Source organism: Coregonus lavaretus, assembly GCF_964263955.1.
Source record: "Coregonus lavaretus genome assembly, chromosome: 23".
In the NCBI taxonomy this organism is placed as follows: Eukaryota; Metazoa; Chordata; class Actinopteri; order Salmoniformes; family Salmonidae; genus Coregonus; species Coregonus lavaretus.
In genome coordinates this window covers 19,211,310-19,236,583 of record NC_140010.1, presented here as the reverse complement: position 1 = coordinate 19,236,583, position 25,274 = coordinate 19,211,310, and the positions used below count along the sequence as shown (strand labels likewise).

The 25,274-nt window shown below is 43.5% G+C and overlaps 2 protein-coding genes across 5 annotated transcripts in view; one reads left to right on the top strand and one right to left on the bottom strand.

The window, feature by feature from the left end:
• The window catches only part of LOC311098988 (rho GTPase-activating protein 21-like), an 87,913-nt gene extending 77,866 nt beyond the window's left edge, over window positions 1–10,047 (top strand). For 3 of the 4 annotated variants that reach the window (XM_084139567.1, XM_084139569.1, XM_084139570.1), the window contains 7 exons: window positions 969–1,047; window positions 1,155–1,228; window positions 1,354–1,443; window positions 1,562–1,729; window positions 2,002–2,113; window positions 6,493–6,524; window positions 6,830–10,047. In XM_084139567.1, coding sequence (XP_083995693.1) covers window positions 969–1,047; window positions 1,155–1,228; window positions 1,354–1,443; window positions 1,562–1,729; window positions 2,002–2,113; window positions 6,493–6,524; window positions 6,830–8,488 — 2,214 coding nt within the window. In that variant the 3' untranslated portion in view covers window positions 8,489–10,047. The remainder of the gene's footprint in view (window positions 1–968; window positions 1,048–1,154; window positions 1,229–1,353; window positions 1,444–1,561; window positions 1,730–2,001; window positions 2,114–6,492; window positions 6,525–6,829) is intronic. The other variant, XM_084139568.1, reaches the window with a different exon arrangement.
• A 214-nt stretch (window positions 10,048–10,261) lies between these two features.
• LOC311098989 (A-type potassium channel modulatory protein DPP6-like) overlaps window positions 10,262–25,274 on the bottom strand; it is a 73,544-nt gene continuing 58,531 nt past the window's right edge. The window contains exons 9-26 of the mRNA XM_084139571.1: window positions 19,839–19,993; window positions 19,461–19,558; window positions 18,527–18,653; window positions 18,364–18,402; window positions 18,069–18,176; window positions 17,878–17,969; window positions 17,646–17,693; window positions 17,409–17,521; window positions 16,448–16,495; window positions 16,164–16,262; window positions 13,945–14,014; window positions 13,560–13,754; window positions 13,271–13,325; window positions 12,521–12,620; window positions 12,330–12,388; window positions 12,169–12,241; window positions 11,897–11,970; window positions 10,262–11,763 (exon numbers count right to left, since the gene is read on the bottom strand). Coding sequence (XP_083995697.1) covers window positions 11,623–11,763; window positions 11,897–11,970; window positions 12,169–12,241; window positions 12,330–12,388; window positions 12,521–12,620; window positions 13,271–13,325; window positions 13,560–13,754; window positions 13,945–14,014; window positions 16,164–16,262; window positions 16,448–16,495; window positions 17,409–17,521; window positions 17,646–17,693; window positions 17,878–17,969; window positions 18,069–18,176; window positions 18,364–18,402; window positions 18,527–18,653; window positions 19,461–19,558; window positions 19,839–19,993 — 1,694 coding nt within the window. The 3' untranslated portion in view covers window positions 10,262–11,622. The remainder of the gene's footprint in view (window positions 11,764–11,896; window positions 11,971–12,168; window positions 12,242–12,329; window positions 12,389–12,520; window positions 12,621–13,270; window positions 13,326–13,559; window positions 13,755–13,944; window positions 14,015–16,163; window positions 16,263–16,447; window positions 16,496–17,408; window positions 17,522–17,645; window positions 17,694–17,877; window positions 17,970–18,068; window positions 18,177–18,363; window positions 18,403–18,526; window positions 18,654–19,460; window positions 19,559–19,838; window positions 19,994–25,274) is intronic.

Below are 25,274 nucleotides of genomic sequence, written 5' to 3'. Positions count from 1 at the left end.
TTCCGAATAATCGCACCAACAAGCTGCTTGGTGATGGTCTTGCAGCCCATTCCAGCCTTGTGTATGTCTACAATCTTGTCCCTGACATCCTTGGAGTGCTCTTTGGTCTTGGCCATGGTGGAGAGTTCGGAATCTGATTGATTGATTGCTTCTGTGGACAGGTCTTTTATACAGGTAACAAGCTGAGATTAGGAGCACTCCCTTTAAGTGTGCTCCTAATCTCAGCTCGTTACCTGTATAAAAGACACCTGGGAGCCAGAAATCTTTCTGATTGAGAGGGGGTCAAATACTTATTTCCCTCATTAAAATGCAAATCAATTCATAACATTTTTGACATGTGTTTTTCTGGATTTTTTTGTTGTTATTCTGTCTCTCACTGTTCAAATAAACGTACCATTTAAAATTATAGACTGATCATTTCTTTGTCAGTGGGTAAACGTACAAAGTCTGCAGGGGATCAAATACTTTTTTCCCTCACTGTACCTACATGGACTATCTGAGTTAACCTTGTATCTTTATTGACCTTTTATTTAAATGTTTTACACTCTGCACACTCACAGGGCCCTTCACACACACACTCACTCCATCTGCTCACTCACATAATATGCACATACATTTATACTGACTCTTCACACATGCACACCCACTCACATGTTTCATATATCCTGTTGCCAAGTCACCTTACCCCTATACATATCTACCTCCATCACATTGTAAATATGGTATTGGAACTGACCCTGTATATAGAATGCTTGCATACTTACTTATTGTGTTCTTCATATTTCTTATTTGTCGTGTGTTAAAAATAATTTTTTTACATTCTTATTGATTTATTGCATTGTTGGGTTTTGAGTTTGCAAGAAAGGCATTTCACTGTACTTGTGCATGTGACATTAAAACTTGAAACATATCTCCCATACCTCACAATAATGTTTTTAATGCTTTTTCTCACTTGCTTTCCCTGACAGAAATGGAGGGACCTCAACGTGATCAGTAGTTTACTGAAATCCTTCTTCCGGAAACTTCCAGAACCACTTTTTACAAATGGTGAGTTACTGAACACACAGTAAATGCATGCCTATAAAGAAGAGACAATTGGTTTATTTAGTCTTTGCCGTTAAAGGAACTAAGTGATCCTTGTATTCTATTTACAGAAAAATATGCCGATTTTATTGAAGCCAATCGAACAGAAGACTCAGTAGAGAGGTTGAAAGAGCTTAAAAGGCTGGTAAGTTACAGCTCATGCTATGAGGGCTTATGTTAGATCTGTAGGAATAAGAGCTTTATGTAGCCTAGCGGTATGTTTGAATTGTTGCATTCGAGCATTGAAGGTTGGTTCTCTTCTCTTCGCAGATCCTTGAATTGCCTGATCATCACTATGAAACCCTCAAATTTCTCTCTGGACACCTCAAGTTGGTCTCTGAAAACTGTGAGAAAAATAAGGTATGTCAGTGTGAGGGAGTAAATGTTTTTTTTAATGTAGCCTTTTTATAGAGAGGCCTTGTGTATGGACTGGAAATGACTGGACTGAAGGCCACTCACGTCTCCTCTCTCCCCCCAGATGGAGCCTCGTAACCTGGCCATCGTGTTTGGTCCGACGCTGGTCAGAACCTCAGAGGACAACATGACCAATATGGTCAACCACATGCCAGACCAGTGCAAGATAGTGGAGAACCTCATTCAGCAGTACGACTGGTTCTTCACTGAGGAGGGGGACGATGACCCTGTTGTATGTAGCATCTCTCTCTCTTCATCTCACTACTGCTCCCTCTCCCCCCCCCCTCCCCACACCTATCTAAACACACTCAGTCAGACTACTCTCAGCTGGTAATAACACTGAATGTTCAGTGTGTGATGTAGTGGATGTTTGTTGATCTTGCAGGTTGGCTAAAGTGTTGTGAGGTGAACAGGATTGTTCTCTCTGCATCCCTCTTTGACTTCTCTCCTCTACTTCAACACTATCTTCCTTCATCTCCCTCATTGGATCTCTCTCTCCTGTAGACCTCAGTGGAACAGGAGAGTACAGTGCGGTCTCAGCCTGTGCCAAACATCGACCACCTGCTGTCCAACATCGGCCGTACCACAACAACCACCTCAGCTGCGGAAGTGTCAGGTAACTCACCTTTAGCTCACTGTTACCACACCTGGCGTGGCACTAATGCAACACTCCTGTTAGTTTTACCAGTATACTAATGAGCCTCAGAAAAAGGGACCCAGGAAATGTGTGTGTATGTTTAGAGATGTACCTGTATGTATTTGTTAGTCCTAAAGTAAGAGGCTTCTTGTTTGCTTTCCATCAGATTATCAAATGCTAAAGCTAAGCAAGTCTACTGAAAAGTCTCATGCTTTTGTAAAGGCAAGCTATTTTAGCAATTCTTCAATGGAAGGATTTTCGTTTATCCAAATTGGAAATTGCTGAATATAGTTTGCAAATGTTAAGCCTTTTGTTAAGGTCTGTTTAGTTGTCATTCTTTTTTCATTTGCCCAAGACAATTAATTGTCTTTTAAGTTATATTATTTTCCCAGTTCTCTCTTATGTTTTCTTTTTCCCTTTGCTCATGTCATCTCTCCCGATGCTTTCCTCTTTATGTTGAGATGAAGACTCCTTTTCTTTCAGTTATTTTCTTCCCCTCCTCCCATATAAACCCGGCATGTTCTTTCCCCCAAAACAACAAACAAACAAAACAACAGAGTGGAAGTGTTAACCCTTCTGACCTCTACCCTTGGTTTGTGTGTAGTGTGTTTTTTTCTCCCCTGTCCCTGTCCAGCACTCACACATTGACCCAATCTGACACAGGCCAAGTGGGCGGCGTCTATCACTCGCTGATGTCACTGGTGGACTCTGTAATGTCAGTGGTGGACAGCTGGGACTGTAGGAAGAAGGACAATGAGTGTTGTCCCCAGTGTAGCTGCCTAGTCTTCAGAAACCCTCAGCTCTGTTAACTTGGGGTGAAAAATGAAGGAGCGAAAAAAAAAAGAAAAACAGAAAGAAAGAGACGTCGATGTTTTGTCATTTCCTGTCGGTGTGCACGTTTTTCACATTTCTCTAAAATGAAAATACCTTATAACCTAATGGATACATACAGAGCAGTGCCTGCAGTAGTTTCTTCTGAAAGCCTTTCTGCTGTCTCTTGTCTCTAAAGCTGATCGCGAGGACAAGTAGCATGGTACGGTCAAACCACGGTTTCACTACCGCCTGCTCATGTGGCATTACTGTCATGGTGTCTGGGGGGGGGCTGGGCTGGCTGTTGTGGAACACACTAAAAATACATCTAGGAGAGATCAGAACATAGTTACAAACACACCCACATTGACTAGGGGGGTTAGATGTATACCGGTGAGATAGTAAGCAATGGCTCTGATTTGCTTTTGCCCCTTTCAGCCCTCCTGTCACATTTGACTCTCAATCATATATTTCAGATGGACATCATAGGGTGAATCTCAAAGGTATTTTTTGTGTGCAGTCTCCTCAAAACGTTAGATGGACGCAAGGACCACATTGGAGGAGAAGGTCTGAGGAGATCTCTCCTTGCTTCCCTCTGACCTTATGTGAAAGAGGCGAGGAGATGACGCAAGGAATCAGGGAAAGACTTCTGAGATTCACCCCTAGTCTTATCAATTAACTGTTTTCAGAAACACCAACTACAGCCAAACACTGCCACCTAGCTACCTCCTTCTCCCTCACTGCTACATACTTCTACCACAACACACCAACCATCCACATCTATCAAACACCCACCTTTCCCATCAAAAACCTTGCGTGGCATACTGATATACAGTACCAGTCAAAAGTTTGGACACACCTACTCATTCAAGGGTTTTTCTTAATTGTTTACTATTTTCTACATTGTAGAATAATAGTGAAGACATCAAAACTATGAAATAACACATATGGAATCATGTAGTAACCAAAAAAGTGTTAAACAAATCAAAATATATTTGAGATTCTTCAAACTAGCCACCCTTTGCCTTGATGACAGCTTTGCACACTCTTGGCATTCTCTCAACCAGCTTCATTAGAAATGCTTTTCCAACAGTCTTGAAGGAGTTCCCACATATGCTGAGCACTTGTTGGTTGCTTTTCCTTCACTCTGCGGTCCAACTCATCCCAAACCATCTCAATTGGGTTGAGGTCGGGTGATTGTGGAGGCCAGGTCATCTGATGCAGCACTCCATCATTCTCCTTCTTGGTCAAATAGCCCTTAAACAGCCTGGAGGTGTGTTTTGGGTCATTGTCCTGTTGAAAAACAAATGATAGTCCCTCTTAGCGCAAACCAGATGGGATGGCGTATTGCTGCAGAACGCTATGGTAGCCATGCTGGTTAAGTGTGCCTTGAATTCTAAATAAATCACAGACAGTGTCACCAGCAAAGCACCATCACACCTCCTCCTCCATGCTTCACGGTGGGAACCAAAACTCTGCGTCTCACAAAGACACAGCGGTTGGAACCAAAAATCTCACATTTTGACTCATCAGACCAAAGGACAGATTTCCACCAGTCTAATGTCTATTGCTCGTGTTTCTTGGCCCAAGCAAGTCTTTCTTCTTATTGGTGTCCTTTAGTAGTGCTTTCTTTGCAGCAATTCGACCATGAAGGCCTGATTCACGCAGTCTCCTCTGAACAGTTGATGTTGAGATGTGTCTGTTACTTGAACTCTGTGAAGCATTTATTTGGGCTGCAATTTCTGAGGCTGGTAACTCTAATGAACTTCTCCTCTGCAGCAGAGGTAACTCTGGGTCTTCCTTTCCTGTGGCGGTCCTCATGAGAGCCAGTTTCATCATAGCGCTTGATGATTTTTGCGACTGCACTTGAAGAAACTTTCAAAGTTCTTGACATTTTCCGGATTAACTGACCTTCATGTCTTAAAGTAATGATGGACTGTTGTTTCTCTTTCCTTATTTGAGCTGTTCTTGCCATAATATGGACTTGGTCTTTTACCAAATAGGGCTATCTTCTGTATACCACCCCTACCTTGTCACAACACAACTGATTGGCTCAAACGCATTAAGGAAATAAATTCCACAAATTAACTTTTAACAAGGCACACCTGTTAATTGAAATGCATTCCAGGTGACAACCTCATGAAGCTGGTTGAGAGAATGCAAAGAGTGTGCAAAGCTGTCATCAAGGCAAAAGGTGGCTACTTTGGAGAATCTCAAATAGAAAATATATTTTGATTTGTTGAACACTTTCTTTGGTTACTACATGATTCCATAAGTGTTATCTCATAGTTTTGGTATCTTCACTATTATTCTACAATGTAGAAAATAGTAAAAATAAAGAAAAACCCTTGAATGAGTAGGTGTCCAAACTTTTGACTGGTACTGTACACACTAGAGTTTGGGTCAATTCCACCTATATTCCAAATGATTAAGGTAAATAACATTTCCTATATGGAGATATTCCATGTCCAATTCGGCTGACAAGAATTGAAATGGAATTGACCCCAACTCGGACACATAAAACTCGTAAATCAAGCACACGCACTTCATGGAAAATTCCACCCAAAAACTATATTTTGGTATTTGCTTCATTAGTCCATTGTTGATATAGTCCCAAAATGTTTTGCATGTCAGCAATCAAGTTTTCAAGATGTAGAATTTTCAAAATACAGAAATAAAGCCGGTATGCTGCATTTTGTATCATATGCAAAATGTATCATACCGGCTGTGTATCTGTATGATGCGTCAACAATGGACTAATGAAACAAATACCAATAGATCGTTTTTGCTTGGAGTTTTCCATTAAGCCGTACCCCCACACTATTCTGGCTTGATAGTGGTAATATTTATGTTGTAGTGAATGGTTTCTTTGACATTTTCTTTGATAAGGTTTTTGTACGGACCTTGTTTTGTAGTGTTTGTGATCGTCAGTCATATTCAATTGACCTAACCTAGAATGTTAGGATAGAGTTCTAGACATATTGCACAACCTGTCCATTTTACTGTTGCTTTAGCCTGCATGGGTGAAAGGACAGACTACAACACACAACTATGTCCCCTTAACAGAGACGTGTTGTCATCCCTTCCTATGTGATTGATGTCTCTGAGATGGGAAAGAATGCCCTGTTGCTGGTGGTTGACTGTGTATTGTAATCGTTTGTGACTGACGTCACCTGTGGTCCGTGATGTGTTGATGTCGTCCCATTGGGTACATCCTGTTATGAGCATGAGCTGCTTCCTGTCCTAGTGCACACTGCCAGGTTTCATCATCTTCCTCTCATCCCTCCATTCCTGGGCGCCTCCTCTTCTCGTCCTCCACTGTCGCGGACAGTGTCTTTCTTCGGTGTGTCCTTCCTTCATCTCTGTGACCTACAAATCCCGTTGTTGAATCTCCTGCCCTCTCACGGTGCAGGTTTCTGTCGGTCTCTTCACTCTACCCTGTGATCTGCCTACAGTCTGTCCCTCTCTCTCCCTGACTTGATACTTGTGTTGTTCAGCAGATTGTAAATACTTTAAAGATTGTTTCTCATGCCCCTCTCCTCTCACAGATTCAGCATGTAGTGACTCCTCCAAATCAAAGGTAAGTGTAACCAAGGTTTCTGTCTCTTTTACCTCCTATTTTCATTGTTTTTACCATTTAGCAGATGTTCTCATCCAGATAGATTAGCAATTGACCATGCAGTTTCAGAGCAGAATTTGAATGTTTGTGGTGAAATTCCTCATTAAAGAACATGTTTTAATGTAATGTGGCGTCCTGGTGCTCTGTACCAGCAGGGCTTGTGGGGCTCTGGGAACAACCAGTGTAGCAGGGAGATGCTGTTTGTTAGTTAGTTATATAGTAGTTAGTGAGTGGTGTGTGACTGACATCCTTGTGTTTTGTCCCAGCAGGGCTTGTGGGGCTCTGGGAAGGACCAGTGTAGCAGGGAGATGCTTCGCTCCTCCTTCTTTGTCAGCCGCAAGCGTAAGAAGCCCAAGGACAAGGCTCAGCCCAGCAGCTCTGACGATGACCTGGACGCCGTGTATGCTAAGAAGGAGCAGCCAGAACAACAGAGCCTGAGCCACCAGGACCTCCACCCCGCCTGGTCCCCAGAGAGCCAGACGGAGGAGGAGAGGGAGGCCAGCGAGAGAGGGGAACAGCCAGGGGACAGGGTCCAAACCAACGGGAAAGAGTCCCGTTCAGACAGCCTCATGTCTCAGCCCTCTCCACCCCCCTCTCCCAAACACACCCCCTCCCCCAGCCTCCGTACCACCTCCACACGCTCCCCCTACACCTCCCAATCCCCCCGCGTCGGCCACCGCAGGCAGGTAGCCCACCAGTCCTCTCTGTCGGACCCCCCCTCCAACTACGATGAGGTCTCAGACCTGGGCACCATGAACAGCACCAGCTCCCAGGCATCTGTGACGGGACCCAGGGTGAGGCATGGCAGGACGGGGGCCCTGGGACCAGAGACTGGAGCCAGTGGCCTGGGGGCAGAGGTCAGCTCCATCACCTCAGACTACTCCACCACCTCCTCCATGACCTTCCTCACCGGGGCCGAGCTGAGCACGCTCAGTCCAGAGGTACGCTCGGTGGCCGAGAGCAGGGGAGGAGATGACGCTGATGATGAGTGTAGTGAGCTGATTAGTGAGGGCCGGCCCATGGAGACAGACAGCGAGAGCGACCTATCGTTGTTTATTGGGAGTGTGAAGGAGACCCGGCCGGTGAAAGATATCTGCCAATCAGACGTGCCGGACGCGCCCAGGCCCCTTCCCTCCCACAGACTCATCGAGTGTGATACTCTCTCCAGGAAGAAGTCTGCAGCGCGTCAGAAGACTGACAGCGATTCCTCGTTGGACGGAGGGCAGAGCGACAAGGATTCCAATAGGCTGTCTCGCGTTCTGGGGGCAGTTAAGGGGCTTTCCACCAGCAGCCTTAGCTCCTCCTCCCGCAGCGAGTCAGAGAAGGGGACTGAGCCTGCATGGCGTCTCAAGATCACAGACCGGCTGAAGTTCCGTCTGCGGACGTCTGTAGACGACATGTTCGGGGTGGGCACTCAGCAGAGCCGCTCTCCAGAGGGACGCAGGGACAAGAAGAAGAACATCAGACGCCGACACACCATGGGAGGCCAGAGGGACTTTGCTGAGCTGTCTGTGATGGGGGACTGGCAGGGGGGCATTGGGATGGGCGGGGGCTCGCGGACGGAGCTGTCGGCCGTGGACCGGCTGAAGCCAAAGTGTTCTTCCCAGGACTTCTCCATCCGGGAGTGGATTGCCCGCGAGCGCCACCGCACCTCCAACCCCGAGGTCAGCCTGGACTTCTCTGAACACCATGGGGCACTGCTCCTCCTACGCAAACCCGACCCCCAGAACCCTGACCACCCTCAGGCCCAGGAGGCTCCGTCGTCATCCCCCTCAGACCCCTTCTCACCACACCCAACTCCAGCTGAGCTGCTGAATGGAGACGCAGGTCCCCAGAGTAAAAGCCTGAACCTGTCGGCCACTGCACACCCACACAAACTCTCTGGTGCTCAGGTGGTCCACTCTCGCTTCTACCAGTACCTGTGAGAGGTGGTGTCTGTCTGGATGGGAGTGTGTCTGTCTGTCTTTCTGTGTGTGAGATGTGTTTGAGAGTCTATGAGTGTATCTGAGTGATGTTTTGTAAATGACCAGTGAGCATGTACAGGTACTGTGAAGTGACGTCGGAGTGTGTTTACGTAGAGTCTGTTAGGTGGTGTGTGTGTGTACGCTTAAAATAATAAGGGTTACTGCACAGGGGTGGTTTGTCTGACTCAGACACAACAAGGCATGGAACAAAACATTAAATTGATGTTGATACATTTTCTATTTTTTCATGACAAATTACAGACTTTGGGATGGGCGTTGGGGTAGAGAAATTCTCACTCCTAACAGAAATCCCTGCTATGCTGAAGATTGCAACTCGAGGGCCTCTTGCTCATGGATGAACTGATGAGTCTGAAAGTTGATTGGTGTAAGGAAGTGTAAACATAGCTTGTTTCAAGTTAAAGATTGTGAAAATACAGTAACTGATGGTTAGGAGGTAGGCTACAGTAGTGAAAAGGGACCGATTTTAAAAGTATTGCAGAGGAACTATTTTTGTTGTAAGAGGGTCTCGGTTGATTCAAAGTGAGTCCTTCAGTAACCAAATGAAGAATGTACGACGTGCTTGCTGTAATACTGACTAAAGCTTTATTTGCTTGTGTTCTCATTTTAAATTGTACATATCCCCCTTCCTCTCGCTCTCTCTACTTGAAGTGTTTTTATTTTCGAGATAGCCTGTTTTGGACTGCCATATGTCCTCTGTGACCACCGAGTGACGTCTTTCAAGGTGCATTGTGACAAGACACTGGACTAACGACATCATGAAAATACAAAAGTAACTGTTTTTATTCCACCCTTAAGAAAAAAGCAGTGAACTGCTTCCCTCTGATTCAATATGCTGTGTATTTGTTGATGTGCTTGTGGTTTCATGCTTCTGTCAGTTACGGGCATCAGACTGAGGGAGGGATCAAGAGGGAGAAGATTTCTGATTTGATTATTCATGTTTCTTTTGCAATAGGAAGTGCCTCATAATGAAATGTAAAGGGTGCCATATCGTCTTTGTTGAGATACGTAAAGATTTTACTGTGAATGACATTTTTATCATCGACTCAGTCATTCTACGTGTTCTATCTTAGAGGAACGCCGAGCTTCCATTCCTTAGGCATTCCACTCTGGTCTTCACATGTTTTATACTTTGGGTTTTACTTTTATTATATTTTGAATTAACAGAACTTGAATTTTAAATATTTCTGTATAAAATAGTAACGTGTGTGTATATAAATGCCATGTTTTAGCTGCCTTTTCTGTTTCATTTCCATCAAATTGGCAGATTTTTTTAAAAGTAAAAAGTACAGTATTGTGAGATGTTGCTGATGGTAGGGTGGGTATTAGATTACAGACTGGTGATAGTCCAGTGGTTCTCTAGGGAGCGATGAGAGATTCCTCCCTGCATGTGAAAAGGCTTCATTGAGCTGTTTGTATCATTATGGCGTGTTCTCTCCATGAGTGGAGGGGGCATGGGCTCCTAAAACACTGGAAATAAATCTTATCAATGGCTAAAAGGACACGGCTGGTGTTTTAGAATCTACTGCACTACCTTCCCTTGTTAGTTATACAACACTCTTTAGCAGGAACTATCATGCCCTAATGTCTACCTCTATCATAACTCCTACCACTCACAAGCAACATCAGTTAACTTCCTTCTTTAGCTGTGCCCCTCTTGAACACTGAAGGGCAGTGTCCAATGAAAACAAAGCCACCAAGAACAAAATCTACAAGTACATTTGAAAATGCTTTATGTACTAGTCACCCACAGTTATTTTGTAAAACAGCTGACAATACTAACAGAAGTGAGGTCATGGGGACAGACGGTCAAGCCATTGAACACTTCATTTTAAATGAGCTGACAAAGAACCAAACATTAATTCGTCAAAAAAAACAATTATAAAACCTTTGTAGTAACAACAGCCAGAACTTTCAGGTTTGTGTCTATTATACAAGCATAATAGTACACATAATGGGAGTTATAAATTCACATTACATTTTCAACCATATGGACTGGTCTGATAGCAATGATTCAAGTCAATTATGTCCCATGTACAATTTACCAATCTTGCTTAGATGAAAGGTTACTGATCTGTTATAAAAGTGTTATAGTCCTTGACATGAATGTTTACCCCCAGTAGTAAGGCACAGTGACTAAGCGCTCGATTCAATCAGTAGCGCTGAAGAACCTGCGCTACAGGGCGATAGGAATTTTAAAGCAATGTTCCTGCATTCAGAAATTACCTTTACATTTCAAACTACAGCAAAGATCTTCGGTGCTAAGGATTGAATTGAGCCCTAACATAACACTAGAGCGTCACTCCAAATGACAGGAGTGAAAAAAATTGATCGTAATGATCCCAAAGTTAAAGTAACATTGTGCCCTCACTCATTTGGAAAGGAAATCATTGGCCGATGTGACCACCATACATTAACTCAAAGCCACAGTACTTACTGAAAGACATATTCAACATTACAAACAGCAATTAAGAGAAACAAATGGTTCTTTGTACTGCTGTTTTAACATCAGAATCATGGACACAAACTCTGGTGGATGTTGACTCATCTATAGTGACGATACCAACAACAGGAAGCTCCTATGTCCCCTCCATGTTCACCGCAATGAAATTGATGATGCTCGTAGGGGATATTTTGTGCTGTAAAGCCCTCTATAGACTTACTTGTGTGTGGTGGGAGAGGAAATGCATCCCTCAATGGATGCTGGTCGGAGTAGTGGTTCACTACTTCAGCTGTCCACAAGGGGGGTTACTAGATGGTTCTTCAGTGACCAGATTATTTGGTCCAAAAAAAGAACAAATAACTTGTTCACTGCTAAGACTATTTTTTTTACCACTGTCAACAACGTCCATGACGTTGGTACATGCTCTAAAGAGGAGCCCAAATTATACAGAGGGTGGAGTAGGTTGGCCTGGTCCTAGATCTGTCTTGCCAATGCCAACTCTAAATGAGCATTGTCACAGCTGACCATCAGAGTTGGCAAGACAGCACAAACAGATCTGGGCCGGGGTGGGGGTAATGAGTTGAGAAAGATTTGTTGCATATTGTGCTGGAGTGTTAACCACGTGTCAGCTGGGTTAACCATCTCCCTCATCCTTCTTGTCCTCGCTCGGTAAGTCCGGCAGTCGGAAACACTCCTCAAAGAAGTTAACCAGTGATTGGCTCAGGTGTTGCCGTGTGCCATCGCTATGCAGGAAGTGTCCCTCGTCTGGGTAGATCTACAGTACAGAGACATTACAAAATAAAAGACATGTAGGTAGGTAACACAATATTTGATACACTGCTCATAACGCCTTCATGACAATGTCCTAAACATGTTGTAAAGCTAAAGTCTCAAGATGTCAAGCTTACCTGTAGAGAGTAATTTGCCTTCTCGTTGATTAAATGGTTGATGAATTTTGCAGAGTGCTGGAAATGGACTTTCTCTTTAGGGAAGGAGAGAGGGTAACATGGCATGTAAGATGCGTATATTCTGTCACAGTACTTCAACAACATTCAGCCTCAAAGTTAATCAGTTAAGACTGCTTTGACAGTAACTTAGCCAATGCCCAAATAGAAGTTGGCAAGACCACACACACAGATAGATCTAGGAAAGGCTAAAGTATTGATATTAATGACTGTACCATCAGCAGTTGGATGGATGATCATGTACTTCCTGTTCATGAGGTGAGCTGCCCGGTGTGCTAAACTTGCCAGCTGAAGGAAAGAGGACAGCGAACGGCAGCATGAAATACAAATAATTGTACATATTGTCTGACTAGTGGATGAAGTGTTGAATCTTTACCGAGTATACTCGAGAGTCTGTCTTTGGTGATCCAAGGTATCTCTCTGAAAATGCTGAAGCTGGTGTATAAAGAAGGAACACACATAATATAATGTTATAAGGCACTGTTCAAACTATAATACATCGTTTGTAGTGAGAAATGATTCATGCAGCAAAAAATTATGTTGCAAAAGAAAATCATTACATTATACCGTATAACTTGAAATCTGTGATGGGCGAGACGGCGGCTCCACATTTAAGCAAGGAGTCTTCAGAACTTAAAAGCATGGTGGCTAAATATCCTCCATAAACCTATAGACAGATAAGGTACAGTTAGTGAGGGACACTTAATAGTATCATGTTTCTTGATCAGACAGTATAAAAATACATTGTTGACATATCAAGGCTAGAGCATTTACATACACCACTCCAACGTTAATTTCTGCCCAATCCAAGGACAAACTGCATACAAATTCTAACTTTCTATAGACAAATGAGAACTGAGTGCCAGACTGAAACCTGATTGAAATATTGATGTTGTCCGTTCTGTGTTGTTGCTGGACCGTAGTGTGTAGTTGCTCTCGTAGTTATGAATCCCAAATGGCACCCTATTCCTTTTATAGTGCAACAGAGCAGAAGCTCACCCCCTCATATCGAGGTAGCATACCAAATGGCACCATATTCCCTATATAATGGACTACTTTTGATCAGAGCACTATGGGCTTTGGTCAAAAGTAGTCCACTATATAGGGAATATGGTGCCATTTGGCATGCAACCTAGATATGTGGGGCTGAGCTTCTCCTCTATGTTCCAGACAGAGTGAAGCCCTCGCCCACTCTTTCGTCAGCTCAGATACAGTACTTGAATTGACAAGAAGAGGAGTAAAGGGAACCGAATGACCTTTTTTACATGGTTTAAAAAAGCAGCTAGCTTGTTTTCTTCAAGCATTGATTCTCCTTACCTTTCCATATACTCCAATTCGACTTTTGTCGATGTACATTTCTTTCGATATCAGTCTGGAAAAAGAAGAATAAACAATCCGTTTTGTAGGTATTACATTTCCAACAACCCAGTAATGTACTATAATGAAAATATTTATAATTTTTCCCATTGTAATTCAACTGTACCTGCATATAACTACTGTAAGACGTAGTAACATGGTGTTAGCATATTATCGTAAAGGGGACCAATTATTTGAATTCTCAAGGAAGATTATGCTGTGTCCAGGTGTCTCTCTCCCTCTTTCTCACCTGAGGGCCTCCATCTGGTCCCTCTCCTCGATTACGCCCAACTTCCTCCTGATGCGGTGGAGGAGGTTGGTGCCCTGGAACCCAGACCCGTGGCCGTCAAAGCGGATCACAATGGTACTGTAACTGCTCACCAACACCGTGGCCCAGTCCACACGGAACTGCTCTGTCACCATCTGTCCGCCTGGAGTTCCGTCCCTGATGGAAACAGAGGACAGGCGGAACCAATGATCCATTATAGCTCTGTAACTGTCCGAAGTCATGAGTCCAATGTCAAAACAGAATATGTTATAATTCTAATATAATTTCTACTGGGGTTTGTATGATGTTTTTATCTAGAATAACATAGTAACTGTATTGTGTGTGTGTGTGTGTGTGCCACACTTACACTAGTAGCAGGAGGGGGTAGTGAGCTGTGTCTATGAAACCAGCTGGCTTCAGTATCTGCATCGTCAGAGCTGCAAGAAAGTTGTTTTTCTTAAATTATCATATCAAATCTCATAACTAATACCATTGTTAGAGTGCAGCCCAGTAGTGCATATCAGCATTTATGAAGACGTTATACAACGGGTGGGTCTAATCCTGAATGCTGATTGGTTAAAAGCGCATTCCAGCCGGTGTCCATTCCACAAGTTACCACCGGCTAAAGCTATGACGTTAAAATGCCTATTTATCCTGTTCCATCTGACTGCGCAATCCACTGTCATCAGCCCAGCCAGGCAATTTATAAACTTGATCTCCACTATAAAAAGCATCTAGACATTATCTCACATTTCTTTGAGACTAACATTTAGTTTTCAACAGCGGAGATTTGTATAAACCTTGCTGTCTGTCTCTCCGACATTTGCAACATTGTTTCAATATTCAGATTCGATCTCCAGCTGTCGCATTGTAATGAACGTGTCGGGATGAGACAGGTAGGCAGCTTTTCTCTGCCAGTTGAAATCATGAATCAGCATCATTTTTATGGATATATACAAAGACATATCAATAGAAAACAGGTCAAATGAAACGAAGTGCAGCTAGTTTGTAGTCTTTCCAGCTTCAGTTTGAAGTGATTGTGTTAGCTGGGTTGTTGGCTAGCTCCTCTGAACAACAGTGTCCTGACGAAAGAGTACATTTTCTATGCCAGGTGAAATCGTGCATCATTAGCTCACTGTTATGGATGTATCCAAGTAAATGTCACTAGAAAACAGCTTATGAAAATGCAGCTACTTTGTTGTTATTCTGGCTTCACTGTTTGACGTGACTGTAAGTTAGCCATAGTTGGCTAGCTAGCAATCAAGGGATGAGAACGTTGCCAGCCAATATGGCAATAGAACATTTAGAACAAACGACTGGGTTGCGTCTCTGGCAACCGAACCGATAGAACCAATGACCAGCCGGCTTGGGTAGTAACCCTAGATTTGTGTCAGGACTATATCTTGTGGAAGGATGAAATAGTATGAATAAAGTAATCAGTATAAAGTTAATGAAAATATGTAAATCATTATTTGAATATGTTGGTAACCCGTTGTGTCAATATATCCTCCAAACCGGCTTCTAGGGCATTATCACTTAAATAACACACACATCTAGCCAATACCCTTTCCAGCTGCATTTCTTATGATGACATGAAATCTGATATACACTAACCAGCCAGTTTCACAAAAATGGATCGCTCCTACAGACAGTAAGTCACGTGGCCATGGCTTGCTATATAAAGCAGGGACACAGGCATCGAGGCATTCAGTTACTGTTCGAGTCAACGTTAGAATGGGCAAAACAAGTTATCTAAGCGACTTTGAGCATGGTATGATCATCGGTGCCAGGCACGCCGGATCCAGTATCTCAGAGACGGCCGCCCTCCTGGACCTTTCACGCACGACAGTCACTAGGGTTTCCCGAGAATGGTGCGACAAACAAAAAACATCCAGTCAGCGGCAGTCCTGTGTCGGAAACAACTCGTTGACGAGAGAGGTCGATGGAGAATTGCAAGAATCGTGCAAGCTAACAGGCGGGCCACAAACAGACAAGGAACAGCGCAGTACAACAGTGGTGTGCAGACGGCATCTCGGAACGCACAACTCGTCCGTCCTTGTCACGGATGGGCTATTGCAACAGACGACCACACCGGGTTCCACTACTATCAGCTAAAAACAAGAAGAAGCGGCTCCAGTGGGCACGTGATCGCCAACACTGGACAATTGAGTTGTGGAAAAACATTGTCTGGTCCAACGAATCCCAGTTCCTGTTGCGTCATGCTGATGGCAGAGTCAGGATTTGCCGTATGCAGCATGAATCCATGGATTCATCCTGCCTGTTGTCAAAGGTACAGGTTGGTGGCGGTTGTGTACCGCGGTCCAATCTGCAGCAACTGCCTGATGCCATCACGTCAGCATAGACCAACATCCCTGTGGAATGTTTCCGACTTGTAGAATCCATACACCCAAAAATTCAGGCTGTTCTGGAGGCAAAGGGGGGTCCGATCCAGTACTAGATGTGTGTCCCTAATAAACTGGCCAGTGAGTGTATATGATGACATATATAATGTAATCATAAAGAATGCAGCTGAAAAGGGCATTGGCTAGCTTCCTATGCATAGGTGCACCATGGAGGGATACCTACTGTAATCGTCTATGGTGATGGTCTCGTACTCCACTTTGGGCATCTGCATGTTGTGGTATGTGTTATTCACTCTCTGGTTCGTCTCCAGGTCCAGGACCTCTGCAGTGGCATGGAAGAAACAGTCTCATTGTTCACTTCCAGTATGGTCTGAGGGGCAGCTTCATGAAGCATCAAACATTTCCCATTGAATGATTTGTGTGATGGGATATTAAAGACACGATACTGAATAAAATCGTCAGCTTCAGTGCCCTTTATGGTACAGGGTTAGGCCTCATAACACTCACTCTGTCTGTCTTTGGTGCTGTAGATGGCAACACTGGGTACATCGGGGCCTGGATGGGGACAGAGAGAGAGAGAGAGAGGTGGAGGTTGTAGGTTTTTATAGGAAGAAACACTTGAAGGTTCATATGAATGGCCTCAAATGGCAAACAAAATACAAATTTCACTGTATTTAAAAACCAGAGATCATTAAAAAAATGCCTCTCTCTCTCTTACCATCTTTAGTAATGCAAGTCTAGAAATAACCCCTCTCAGCCAGCCATGTGTCATTACTGAGAAGCCACTGTCTGTCTGTAGCACCTTGGGGAGCAGCTGAATGAATACCAGGCTGTTATTATTGCTCAGTACAGACCAGGGCTGCTCTCCACTCACAAGATCTAATTCATGAAAAGGTTGTTGCCCTTTCTCCTCTCCAGAGCGGGCCCTCTAAACAAATCAGCTGCCATGGCAACTGCACCGGTAGGAGAGATAACGATGATGAATGTTCTCAGAGAGAATGAGAACACAGACATAAAAAAGGCCATGCAGCGCTGAGCCCATCCTAATCTGTCCCTCCCTGGGCCCTGCTCTCATTTCAGACAGAACCTGTCTGACACACAGGAAGCAGGGTAGGACATACAGCTCTATGCCAACTACTGTAGTTTGATACAGCAGGAACACTGTAGGATGCAGGATGGCAGTTCACATTTCGTGGCAAGGGGCTTGAGTTACGTCTGATTGCAAGTAGAAACAGTGGTTAATGGTGTACTGCAGTCAGATTCAATGCAACATTTTGCCACAGCATTGAACACTAATTCTATTTAATATTTTGACTGAGCGTTTTGACTAACTCTGTATTTGAAACTAAACACCCCACTAAAACCTCAGCAGCATAGCGAAATAATCTACTGTCACAAAAATCTACTGATTCAGGAAAGTGCAACATATGCTGCTTAGTGTTCAGGATTCAAGGTCAGGAGCACTCACCTTTACAGTTGAGCAGGAAGTACTGCATGTTGTGGCTGAAGGAGCCGTCCACATAGCCACACTTGAACTCACACGACAGACAGCGGCGGTTGAACGGGCCTTTAGTGTCCGCACTGACATAGGATAGATGAAGTAAACCACGCTATTAGCATTACACCTTATTAGATCAAAACAATTACATAGTGATCTCTCACAGAATAAACCCTTAGAGAGCTGAATCGAGAAATCTAATTATACCTGTAGAGGTGTCGTCGTTTTGGATCATCCTCTGTGCTCAAAAAGTATCTGTAAAACATTGTGATGAAGATCAGTTTGGAGTTCAATGACTATTACCTGAACAAGAGAAGGTAAGTCAAATTTCCATGGTAACATTTGATCAACTATAAGTGACAGGAAATTATATGCATTTGGAAATCATAAATGGTACTATTTGGTAATGTTCCTGTAATGTATGAGTGGAGAGACTTACATGAGCTGCCTGTCTTGGCTGTAGGCCAGTATCTGAGTAACATCCCAGTCGCCTGATGTCAGGGACTGCAGAGTGTCTGTGCTGGTGTTGGGCTGGAATGGAACAATACATGGCAACTACAGGTTAAAGAACAGTTGGCTACTACACAGAGCACATACATAACTCCAGGAAGGAGGACAGTGTTGTTCTACCTGGGATGTTGACATGGAGATATGGAAGAACTTGCCCCTCCCACCCTGAGGTATAGCTCTGGTAAAGAAGAACTTGTATCCATCATGGGAGAAGAGTGGTGCTTCGTTCTACAGTAGCGAAAGAAAAGAGGAGTGAGTCTGAGTATATGAGAACGCTAAATCTGTAAACTGCATTTATGTCCCTCCTACCACATCCCTTTCTTCTGTAAGTGTTGACTGTAATGTATGGGCTGTTTTCTATGTGTGTTGTGAGTGATACATTTTATAAAATGCTTTTACTGTTCTTATGACTTACCTGTTTGTGTAGCCAGCTATCACTTTCATCCTCATGTTTCTGGAAAAGTATGAGATAGCAAGTTAGGGGCCAGTGTCAGAGAGGGTGGCGGTGTGTGCATGCATGCGTGTTTGTGTGTGTTCTTGTGTGTGTGTGTGTGTGTGTGTGTGTGCGTAAGTTTCACCTTAGTGCAGACTCCTGTGGTGGCCTCACACAGTGTCAGTATGGAGTTGTTCTGTGCTCTGTTCAGCCAGTTGACTGCCACCTTGGTGCTGGTGGCCCACTTCACCATTGTGATGTAATATTCCATTCTACAAAAAGAACAAAATGAAATGAGTTACAAGTTCAATGTCCAGTAAATTCATTTCCTATTATTTCAGAATTGACATGGCTAATGCAGTATACATTATGATGCAAGGTTATTCCATGATGTTGAGTGCTCCCACAAACACTAATATTCATACTGAAAGGTGACAATATTTAATTGAAAGTTTGCATCTATGCTATGGCAGGGTTCCCCAACTGATGGCCCGCAGGCCAAATTTGGCCAGCAGGTGATTTTATATGCACCCCCCTCAAGTTTTCTGAGGAAAAAAATTAAATAATATACAGTACCAGTCAAATGTTTGGACACACCTACTCATTCAAGGGTTTTTCTTTATTTTTACTATTTTCTACATTGTAGAATAATAGTGAAGACATCAAAACTATGAAATAACACATATGAAATCATGTAGTAACCAAAAAAGTGTTCAACAAATCAAAATATATTTTATATTTGAGATTCTTCAAAGTAGCCACCCTTTGCCTTGATGACAGCTTTGCACACTCTTGGTATTCTTTCAACCAGCTTTTCCAACGCATAATAGAGAGATACTGTATATTTGATAGTATACAAATGTAAGCAAGGTTTGAAATGATTATGTTTTAGTCAAATGTTATATCTGGGCTTCTTGCGGTCAATTTGCAGTCTACAAATTATTTTGTTCCGGCCCCTGACCATCCGCTCAAGAACGAAATCGGCCCGCCGCTGAATCTAGTTGATGATCCCTGCCCTATGGATAATAAAGATTATCTTGAACCGTGTAACTGTGTCATTCAGTCAGTGAGACACTCACCCTATCCTGGGGTCGTCTGGTTTCTTCATCTCCACCGTGTGAAGGGGGCCATTCAAACTCACCACAGACAGGTGTACTACAGGGTTCTCCTCCCCAGCCTCCAGGGGAAAAGACAGGTTATGCCAGAGATCATATAATTCAGTGGGTTATACAGTATCTATATGGAACCTTTTTGTCTGTGTGAAGTCAACTGTCAGATCCACACACAACTCTGTAGAAGAGTTGATCCCTTTTCTGTTCCGACCTGGGTTTGAACCAGAGACGATCTGCACAACAACAATTGGTACTCAATTCAATACCACTAACTCAAAAAAGGTCAGGGCAGTGTAGGGCAGAGAGGACAGAGAATATAGACATGAGGCTGTCTCTGGGATTTACCTTGGGGTAATGATACTCCAGCCCTGTTGGATACGGGGCGCCAGTGAAAATGGGTACCTCCATCTTGGGCACCAGGGTGTCGTTGATGGTGGCGTAGGCCAGTCTGAGGCCATCTGGAGACCACCAATGGGCTATGTGGGTCTGAAGGATCTCCTCTGGAACAACAAACCCCATAAACAATGAACTACTGTATAACACTGTATAAAAAATATGGTGATAAATAATGTCCATTCATCTTCAAGGCAGGCTTTAAGGCTATAAGGTTACAAGATAGTTATAAGATTAATAATAAAGCTAATAGTCTGTTGTTTACTGATACGATGTATACTGAACAAAAATATAAACGCAACATGCAACAATTTCAAAGATTTTACTGAGTTACAGTTCATTTAAGGAAATCAGTCAATTTAAATGGTGAGTATGCAGGCCATGGAAGAACTGGGACATTTCCAAATTCCAGGAATTGTGTACAGATCCTTACAACATGGGGCCGTGCATTGGGCCTCAGGTTCTCATCACGGTATCTCTGTGCATTCAAATTGCCATCAATAAAATGCAATTGTGTTCATTGTCCGTAGCTTATGCCTGCCCATACCATTACGCCACCGCCGCCATGGTGCAATCTGGTGTTGACATCAGCAAACCGCTCGCTCACACGACGCCATACATGCTGTCTGCCTTCTGCCCGGTACAGTTGAAACCGGGACTCATCCGTGAAGAGCACACTTCTCCAGCGTGCCAGTGGCCATCAAAGGTGAGTATTTGCCCACTGAAGTCGGTTACGACGCCGAACTGCAGTCAGGTCAAGACCCTGGTGAGGACGACCAGCACGCAGATGAGCTTCCCTGAGACGGTTTCTGACAGTTTGTGCAGAAATTATTAGGTTGCGCAAACCCACAGTTTCATCAGCTGTCCGGGTGGCTGATCTCAGACGATCCTGCAGGTGAAGGAGCCGGATGTGGAGGCCCTGAGCTGGCGTGGTTACACGTGGTCTGCAGTTGTGAGGCCGGTTGGACATGCTGCCAAATTCTCTAAAACGACGTTGGAGGCAGCTTATGGTAGAGAAATTAACATTAAATTATCTGACAACAGCTCTGGTGGACATTCCTGCAGTCAGCATGCCAATTGCACCCTCCCTCAAAACTTGAGACATCTGTGGCATTGTGTTGTGTGACAAAACTGCACATATTAGAGTGGCCTTTTATTGTCCCCAGCACAAGGTTCACCTGTGTAATGATCATGCTGTTTAATCAGCTTCTTGATATGTCACATCTGTCAGGTGGATGGATTATCTTTGCAAATGTAAACAAATTTGTGCTCAACCTTTTAGAGAAATATGCTTTTTGTGCATATGGAACATTTCTGGGATCATTTATTTCAGCTCATGAAACATGGGACCAACAATTTACATGTTTGATTTATATTTTTGTTAAGTATATATGTCATCATATCCCAAAGTCACTTCATTAGCTGTGTGTGCTGATAAATGATATTTCCTCCACACAACACTGTGTAAACAGATGCTGATGTAGCAGATGTGCTGTGGCCTGTCTGATTTATGGCACCCATTTACTGTACTGTCACTGGAGTAGAGGTCCATTACTCATTGCTATTTATGAAATATGTTGCAGGGTTACAGACAGAGATACAGAGGCAGGTAGAATATCAGATTATGTTCTGGGTCAACTTATTTATCATTCATCAGGTGTGGAGAGTGCATGTCAAAATGTCATTTGAAAACAGAGGTAAAGAAAAGGACAAGATAAGTAATTAAATGAATGCAGTTATATGCCCCAGTCAAATATAATCCACAAAAGCCCACCAGGTGGCAGCATAGACCTTCCAGGAAGGCTTCCTATTAAAGAAACGTCACAAACAGCAGTCTTCCCCTGAGACTAACACAAAATGACTCAACTTCAGTTGACAGAGAATGAGGATGGTCTATGAAGAACGATGAAGACCAGCATACAGAGATTGTGAGAGCGGTGAATGATGGGTATATTGGACAAACATGTTGAGTTATCGTTCTAGGGATGAGATATGGATGATAAAATAACTGAATGAATGCTCTCAAGGACATTGTTCAACATAATCTACAGTACAGTATGACAGCATACATCCCACACATTCTATTGATGCATATCAAAATACCATCTGTATGAGGAGTCAAAGCAGGGTATAGGTGATCTGAAAGAGCTGTGCTCTCTGCTGACCCACTGAGAATCAATGGGAGGAAATACGGCTGAAACTGGCCTGGCATGGCATGGCAGAGCTTTGGTGAAGGAGTTCTGAGGTCAGTGGGTCGGATTACTTACTGTATATCAGTGTCAGTGTGGTCATGGTGACAGCAAGAGGACCATGACCCAGATCTCCACAGCCCTCAGGGAGACACAGATAGACTACTAGAAAAATGTCTATATATGTTTTCTTTCAGGTTGTGTAGATAAGTAGGGGAAAAAATCAAAGTCAATCCCTTTTTTTACATTTATTTTTAAGGCAGCAAAATCTGAAAACTGTGCAAGGGGTGTGTACAGGGCTCTAAATTGAAAAATTAATTGAGATGCAGCCTATATTGGGCCTATATGAATTCTAGCTACTTTTGAAGCACATTTTGTGCCCGTGAAACTAATATGTAACACTGTAAAGACATTAGTTTATTATAAAAGCTAAAATGTTAATACGAATACCTGTCATTGTGTGTGTAGACTTTCACTAGGCACTGTATATACTGAATGTGAAAATACAGTATTATGCTTACTATGCACAGTAGCCTAAGGCCCATCAAAGGAAGTGTTACTCCGATCCAGTGCAAACATCTCCACATCATCACCACTCAATAACACACTTCCGATTCCAATACATAACCCCATAGACAGACAGACAGCTTCTCGTTTCCTGTCGCGACACATCTGCAGTGATAAATCGGCACTGGGGTGTTGTAAAGAGATCCACGCCCTGCGCTGTGGGTTTTGTGTGACACTCTCTCTGCTCTGCATGACAATCACTCCTGTCCTGCCTGGCTGGAAGATAAACCTGTCTCACTACTATACTACACCACCCTCACCCTCACACCAAGCATTCTGCTCTGGTAAGACAGGGAGAGGGACACACACGCACACCAGTCTGATGAAATTGCTCTGAGATTTTATTTTACTTTATTTATTTAATCTTTATTTTAGCAGGGAGTCCCATTGAGACCAAGGCCTCTTTTTCAAGGGAGCCCTGCATGAAGACATTTTATAAAATGTACAACATTCAAACATAAATCAGGTCCTGCAGTTCAAGAGTCACTGTATAACACTGTTGGCAGGTAAATACTATGCAACTACATTACATGGCCAAAAGTATGTGGACTGCTGGTCGAACATCTCATTCCAAAATCATGGGCATTAATATGGAGTTGGTCCCCCCTTTCCTGCCATAACAGCTTCCACTCTTCTGGGAAGGCTTTCCACTAGATGTTGGAACATTGCTGCAGGGACTTGCTTCCATTCAGCCACAAGAGCATTAGTGAGGTAAGGCAGTTCGGCACTGATATTGGGGGCGATTAGGCATGGTTAGCAGTCAGTGTTCCAATTCATCCCAAAGGTGTTTGATGGAGTCGAGGTTGGCTCTGTGCAGGCCAGTCAAGTCTTCCACACCAATCTCAACAAACCATTTCTGTATGGACCTCGTTTTGTGCACGGGTGCATTGTCATGCTGAAACAGGAAAGGGCCTTCCCCAAACTGTTGCCACAAAGTTGGAAGCACAGAATCGTCTAGAATGTAATTGTATGCTGTAGCGTTAAGATTTCCCTTCACTGGAACTAAGGGACCTAGCCCGAACCATGAAAAACTGCCACAGACCATTATTCCTCCTCCACCAAACTTTACAGTTGGCACAATGCATTCAGGCAGGTAGCGTTCTCCTGGCATCCGCCAAACCCACATTCGTCCGTCGGACTGCCAGATGGTGAAGCGTGATTCATCACTCCAGAGAACACGTTTCCACTGCTCCAGAGTCTATGGCGGCGAGCTTTACATCACTCCAGCCGACGCTAGGCATTGCGCATGGTGATCTTAGGCTTGTGTGCGGCTGCTTGGCCATGGAAACCCATTTCATTAAGCTCCCGACAAACAGTTATTGTGCTGACGTTGCTTCCAGAGGCAGTTTGGAAATCGGTAGTGAGTGTTGCAACCGAGGAAAGACGATGTTTACGCGCTACGCGCATCAGCACTCGCCGATCCCGTTCTGTGAGCTTGTGTGGCCTACCACTTCGCAGCTGAGCCGTTGTTGCTCCTAGATATTTCCACTTAAGTGATAACGCCAGAGAAGCCAGTGTTTGGAGGATATATTGGCACAGGTGTTGTTTGGCCCAAGACAAAGTCGAGGGCCGGCAAACCGTGCCAATATATCCTCCAAACACCGGCTTCGAGGGCATTATCACTTTTATACAACGGGTACATATTGTCATTAAAATCGTTATTTTGATTAATTTATTCATACTATTTCATCCTTCCACAAGATATAGTCCCGACACAAATCTAGGGTTGCTACCCAAGCCAGCTGGTCGTTCGTTCTATCCTAGAGATATTTACACGGTTATCAAAACATCACGCCAGGATAAGCCTACACGAAACACAGCCCTAATGTGTTTCTAAAATCCCCTATGGGAAAAATGAATGGTGGAAAAACGATTGGAACCATTTCTCTGTTTGACCTTTTTTATGGGTATTATGACTCATACTGTGGTACTCTATGGGCCTACATAGTGATAGAGTGACCTTAGGGTATACAAGTATGAAAATGAAAATGTATGCACTCACTAACTGTAAGTCGCTCTGGATAAGAGCGTCTGCTAAATGACTAAACATTTTATATGTAAGTGTGTTATAATGATTTAATAATACTCTCAAAAACTGATTTGGGATCAAGAATGCCCTGTGGTTGAACTGCAGTGACTAGTAGAGAGAGGAGGTACTACCTTCACCTTAAACCTAAGCTTGCTGTTATGAAACTCAGTCAAAACACTATAAAAATACACATCCCATCCAGTAATCCAGTTATATAAGGGGTTACATCGAAAGTTTTAAAACCATCAGCCAGCCAACAAAACAAATCAATGAGGGGGAACAATTTTAATAAAATGAATGAAAAAATGAATACAGTAGACAGATCTGTAGATAGCTCACATACAATATTGAGCAGGAAATGTTTCATATCACATTACAAATGGAGGTACAGTAGTAGTGCGATTGCAGCCATGAATTAATGAATACTGCCTAAACACAGAAAAGCTAGGGGAGCTCTGGGGACAACGATAGTGAAATGCAACCAGATGTTTCTCTTTAAAAGGGAATAATTTACAAACACAAGCCATAGATAGCCTTCTGTCTCGGAGGAGAGGGAAAAACTGATCTTAAAAACGGCAGGTAGCCTAGCGGTTAAGAGCTTTG